General features: G+C 33.7%; 1 protein-coding gene across 1 annotated transcript in view; it reads left to right on the top strand.

The window, feature by feature from the left end:
• Positions 1 to 323: 323 nt before the first annotated feature.
• Positions 324 to 6,535, top strand: part of LOC104079938 (protein diaphanous homolog 2-like) — a gene marked incomplete at its 3' end in the record, with an annotated part of 32,793 nt that continues 26,581 nt past the window's right edge. The window contains 4 exon segments of the mRNA XM_009582142.1: positions 324 to 449; positions 886 to 918; positions 3,373 to 3,549; positions 5,118 to 5,222. Coding sequence (XP_009580437.1) covers positions 324 to 449; positions 886 to 918; positions 3,373 to 3,549; positions 5,118 to 5,222 — 441 coding nt within the window.

The following is a 6,535-nucleotide window of genomic DNA, read 5'->3' as shown; positions in this document are numbered from 1 at the left end:
ATCATTTCGGCTGGTGGGAGCAAAACCAAGGAATCTGAAACCTTGCTGTCCAAGAAAATGGGGTCACTGTTCCCTAACCAGTGACTTGCAGGCTGTGTCATTGTGGATCAACTACCACACTTTTTCACACACAGCAGTTCTTTCTGTCTTGGATTCCACCCCACCTCCCCTCCCCTGCCTAAAGTTCTAGACCTTAATTACCTATTCATGACTACTTGGTGTAAATTGAGCAATGTTTATTAACTGAATGCTTCCTTGATATGATTATTGATATTGGTATGCAACATAGATTGCTTTTTTTGGCCGTGAATAAAAATGTAACGATGGTGATCTTTGTCAGCAGGATTTTACTGCCGAGAGATAGTAGTGGCTGGTTTGTGCATCATCAGTACACTGGTTTTAACCAGTTCATCTATCGATTTACGTTACGCAGTGTTAAGGAGAAATTGGCCGAAGGCTCAAGAAGCTAGGACATAGGAAATTCTCCTCAACTCTGAGTCTCAAAAACTTGGCCAAAACTGAGAATGTCATATAGCTATCTGCTGACTCAGTTTCAAGTCCACTAGTCCATGTTTGTTTTGGAAAGCTTTCTAAGAGATCTTACTGCATTTTTGTGAAATAGCAGGGGTGCTAGAGCCATACAGGTTTCAGGTTCATGAGTTAAATAGTCAAAAGACAAGGTGAAATGGGATGCAAGCCTACTTTTTCACACAGAATGCAGTATATTCCATTTTCATTTAGCTGCAATTTTGTTAGAACACTTACTGAAATTTCAAGTGCTTTTTAATGTTAGAATACATGAAATATAGACTACTTTATTCTGAAACAGTAGGTAACGCTGTCTTTTTTTCTTTGATTTGTGTGTGTGTTTTTTTTTTTTAATAGAATATTCAAATAAAAACTTTGGCAGATGATGTGGTAAGGTCTTTGTAACATCTTAATTTGCAATGGTAACTCCACGCTGCATGCTATTTTACTTCAAATGTTGTGGACAATATAACATTTTCTTATAAGGATATTAAACATTAGATTTCAGAAAATTGAGTTACTGTTCCTAAATATCTTCATTTGTAACTTCAGTTGAAGAAGAGTAATTAATGGTATCTATTTGGAGAAGCTTCTTTAACCACATTCTAAATACTTTAGTAGTACTGTGTTTATGTTGAAACTGTTATTCAACAGTTCATGTGTTATTTCTCTTGACCTTCTTTTTAACAGTAAAGGATCTGCAGTGGTTCTTCAAAGTTAGTTGCCACATGATTCAAGTGGAACCATTTTGGGTAATAAATGTGTACTGTATGTCAGACAACGAGTTTGTATTCAGTAGCACTAACTTTATAATTCTGAATACTTTGAAACCTGTTGTAAACTATTTTGACAGCAACTTATATCAAAATTGATTTCAGTAAAATTATAAACTTTTATTTTCTGTACATAATAGCTAAGCCACACTGGCCACTTAGTTAATCATCACTTACATGTCTGATATGAAGAAATTGTACATAGTTATCATGTAGAAGATTTATGGCTTTAAAGCAATCTCACCATTGCAATCTGATTAAACGAATTTGTTGTTAATAATGTATACTTGAAACAGATCACAGTATGGTGAAATTGATCTTAAATGGCACTTTTTTTTGTGACTGCTAAATGGGCATTTTAATAGTAAGTGAACAGTAAAACTGCATTTGATGTATATTGGCTAATTTTGAATACTGCCTTTCAGGCATTATGTCATCTTTGGCCTTTTCAATAGGCTACGCCCTAATTTTAGTTTCAAAAAAAGTAATGTAAACTATTCTAATATGGAAAAAATGGGATTAAAGTAAAATTCTTGCCTTGTTAAAGATGTTGACAGTATCCTTGTAGGTAATGTGTTTCTGTCCACAAATGTAAGACTTCTAAGGAAGAAGAAAACCCAACCCCAACCCCCCTCTCCTCAAAAACACAAACAAACCAAAAAATCCTCCAAAGAAATTCAAAGGGCATGCAGCTTATCTAGGGATACTTTCCCTTCAAAAATTTAAGGTAGTCTTGTAGGATCTCAAAAAATAACAACAAAACAAACCCAACAGCAAAACAAACCAAGAAAAAGAAACAAAACAATAAAAAAAAGAAACAACCTTTCTTCCCCATATTCCACAGCACTTGGTCAAATTTTTCTACTCCTGACTGGACTAATCCAAAATGAATCCAAATTTGCTAGAAATTAAATACTCCATTAAACTTTTCACACCTCACAGAGGTTGTTTAATTATAGAAAATATGAATTTTGGTTTACATGTCTTTGTAGAGATGCAATAACTTTTATGAATGATACTGGTAACCCTACATAAGCTGCTGTTAGATGAAAGCACATCTTCATAAGGCTGTTCAATGCCTGAAACAAATACACTAGTATTTGTTGATGCAAACAGTTAATTTAGAAAAATCGCTATAGACATAAAGTTCTCAAAATGAACATACATATATATATAGTTAAAGACAGTATTATTAAATAAAAAAAATCCTGACTCTATTCAGTATAGTTATATATTAATAATACGGTAATAAATGGCCTTATAAGGAAGGTGCTCTTGTTGGTTGTTTCCAATATTAACAAATTAACTGAGTAAGCATGCTTTTTTTTTTTTTAAAAAAAAAAAAAAAAAAAAAAAAAGGTGGGGGGTTTGGTATAAGGCATAAAACAAGTCAGCCTTAACCAGTGAAACGTCATTGCAGACCGTATGATACGCTTTAACTAATGTCTGTTATGTGTATTTAACTATGGGTGGCTGCTTCTATGTGAGTAATCCATTACCTGGCTTTTTAAAATTATGCACTAATTTCAGGAGTCCGTACTCAAAAACACTTCAAGGAATTGTGAACTATACTTGGAGCATTAATTCCTCTACAAACTTTATTTTACTTTAGCAGGATTTTTTTATAAGCCTGATGAACTTGTGAGTACCTCCTTCCCAACGCTGGCTTTTTCAGTTGTCCTCCAAAGACTTATAGCTCTTCAGGTGAAGGAACGCTTGGACATTACCTTTGTGGTACCATATTTATTCACTATCAGGATAATTAGGGAGTAATGTGAGAAGATGAACTCAAGATTTTGAAATGCTAAGAGTTTAACATAGATGGTATACTTTTGAAACTGTGAGAAATAGTTATATCCCTTTTGCATGTGACCTGTCATGAATTTACCTTAAATGTTGTTGTCTTTCTATGAAAAGTAATCTCTGAATGTTAGGGTATTTTTACTTACAATTCAGTTTGAGTTTTAACTCTGCTGCTTGGATTAACTAAAAATGTGTGTATTACTGCCATGTAATTGGCTGCTTTCCTATATTTCTATTTCTGCTTATTTTTAAATGGATGTCTTTGCAGCGTGACAGAATAACAAGCTTCAGAAAATCAGCAGTGAAAAAAGAGAAACCTCTCATTCAGCATCCTATTGACTCTCAACCTTCTATAAGTGAAATCCCACTTGCCCAGGCACTTGTTGACGAGCGTTGCATGAACTTATCAGAAAAAGAAGTTATGGATCTCTTTGAAAAAATGATGGTAAGATGACATGCTACATAGTTTTATAAGGTTTTAATTTGTTTTCATGTTGGCATTTATTATACAGGAGTGATTTTCAAATGTTGTCATTTTGGAAGTATTAGCTACTTGGGAGGGCATAGCATAGCGTAGGCCTGATAGACCTGTCTAAATTAGCACATAAACAGTTGAGTAACTCATAGAATGCTAGTATTATGTGTGTTTAAATTACTTGCTCTACTTCTACAGAGAAAACAAAGGCAAAAAGCCAAAAATGAAAATCTTAAGTTGTTGATTACGTCATTAAGATAACCTCTGTAGACCTCTGTAGTTGCTGTAGTTAGATACTGCTGTTGAAGGATATTTTTTAATAAACCTAAGTAAATACCTTTGGAAAATAGTAATTTCCATTAATAAAATCTTAACGTATAGAAAGTGAATTTTTACATGGTCTTGAGTATTTTCTGTCTTAGGATCACTTGTCAAGGTTTGTGAATCTACTCACAAGCAAGCTTTTCTACTAGTAATATAGAAGCAAACTTTTGAAGTGGGTGTGTATTAATTCTGCCATGCACATTGCATTTCCTGATACTTCATGTATCAACACCAATCTTTTGAGTATTGTTAGAAATACTGCTTTCTGTATGATTCTTTAAAATTGTTGTGAACTCCCATACAGTCAGTATGGCATAAGAACTGTCCTGTTCCTTTGTGTAGCTCTATTCTGTTCAAGGAAGTTGTGAATCTCTTTTGAAAGATTGGATAAGTGTTAATTAATACTTGCTTGATTTGCTTGTTAGATTAAGGGATTAATTTTTAACTTTTCCAAGTAACGTTAATTGAAGCAGACAATAGGTCTGTCTTCCAGAGACCAATAATTCTTTGAAAAAGCTGTTAGCTATTAAGTTATTATAGTAACATTTACTGGTCTGAGTTGCTAATCTGAAGTTACTTTGACTTTTAACGGCAAGACTAGTCATGACTAGTAATGACTACATGTTGTATTTAATCAGTTATTAAATTGGCATCTTTAGATTTAATCTAGCAGAATATTTGGATTTTTAGGTTTGTTTTAAATACATCAGTTGGAACACATTCACATCTACCCTTGCCACAAGCTAATAATCTATGTAGTAACAGCCTTCTGATTAGATAGTGCAGGAATGATATCCGTTGTGATAAGATTTTATAAAAAACACAGGAACTTCACAAGACTTAACGCTTACGTGATCAACTTGAGGTGCAGAATTTTTTGTTTTGTCCTCTAGTTCTATTTCTTGAGCCAGATTTCACTGATGGTAACTACCATTGATGCAATTATAATTTTGGGTAAGTCTTGAAAACAGCAAACACTTGAAGTGACAGAATTAAATGAGAAAATCGGGTAGCTCAGAAGTAAACAAACTGAAACGCAGATAAACAAATGGCTCGTTTTTAAACAAACAGTTTAAAAGTTTTTGTTATTTTTCAGTAACTGGAAAAAAGTTATTGAAAACTTTTCTAGTTTAAGAAAAGGAGTATAAAAATAACAAAGAGTAATAAAAAGCATGAAATAGAATCTTGATGTTATGTGGTCTCTTTCTTTACAGGAAGACATGAATCTAAATGAAGAACGTAAAGCTCCTTTAAGAGATAAAGACTTGACCACAAAACGTGAGATGGTTGTCCAATACATTTCTGCAACTGCCAAATCTGTAAGTAATCACCTCTCCAAAACAGATGAAAGTAAGGAGCTTAGCTTTATAAGTTACGCTTTTCAAGCTTGAAACCTTCAATTTTTTTGTCTGGGTTTATCTTCTAAGAGTGGCAGGGGAAAAAAAAAAAAAAATCTGTACTTTATTATTAAGCACTTCTCAGTGCTTGCAGCTGTGTCTGAAGGGTTAGTTTGTATTTCAGTTGTTGGGCAATGTAAAAACTTGACGCTTTGTTGTAAACTATAAGAAATTGCAAATCCAGTGATGTAGAGTAATGGATGGAACCTGAGCATATTTCTGTGGAATTCATCTTACGAATTTTTGGTACCAGAAGTTCTTGGAAGGGATAGCATGACTTTATGGTTTCAGTAATGGCATGCACACTGGATGTACGATTTGCAGTGTTAGAAACAGGGAATCAAAATATTGAAGGTATGTAAAATTGAAGTAAAGTCAGTATTTTGGCTTAATTTGAATATGTTGAGTACTGTAGCTGGCTTCAAGACTGCGTTAAGTATTCTGCTAAGGAATGTTCTGAAGGTAAATAAAATGGTTCCTTCAGTGAAAAGATGGTCTTAAAACGAGTTTCAAATTATATTTTGAGTAGAAAAAAATCTATTCAGACCTTTCATTCGTGTTGGTCATTCTCTGTCCTTAAGTTGATTGATTAACCCTTAGTTGATGGATGCAGAATTTTTGAAGTCTGTGTGTTTTGGGGTGCCGGAAATGTGAGAGAACCACTGGATGCCCCAACATGTGTGGGGTGGAGAAATACAAATTCAAATAGTGAAGAGCTGCAATTTATTTTCTGCAGTGGGACTAATAGTAGTGGGACTATAAATACGAATTAGTTATAAAATACAACAGCAACGCTTCTTGTGTGTTTAAAAATTGACCTTGGCAAATATAGTTCTTATCATGTAAAAGGACAATATGCCACAAAAATTCATGAATGTTGGATGAAACGGAGATATATAGAGATAGATAGATATGTTGTGATTTCCCTAGAAATAGGTTTTGTCCTGATTTGTGCCACTGTTTGTTGTATAAAGAATTTTAATGAAGCTAGTGGAGAATTCTGAGAAACAGAATATATTGCAGTACTGGGGAGAAGTGTGGGGGGGTAGCTTTGTGTATCCAATGGACAGTAGTATGCTTCAAGTGATAAAATTTGCTATCAGCATAGTACTTCAATACAATTAGGTAATGCATATGATTTTATTTGGAAATAAGGATGAATCTCGTCTTTTTTTTTTACACTTAAGTTATTGTACGCAATAAAAGGTTACTGGAAATGAAGACTGTGCAATAAT

This window comes from Fulmarus glacialis, unplaced genomic scaffold (assembly GCF_000690835.1).
Source record: "Fulmarus glacialis isolate BGI_N327 unplaced genomic scaffold, ASM69083v1 scaffold34497, whole genome shotgun sequence".
Classification (NCBI taxonomy): Eukaryota; Metazoa; Chordata; class Aves; order Procellariiformes; family Procellariidae; genus Fulmarus; species Fulmarus glacialis.
Note: the sequence above shows the minus strand (reverse complement) of the source record. Positions and strands in the feature narration are given on the sequence as shown.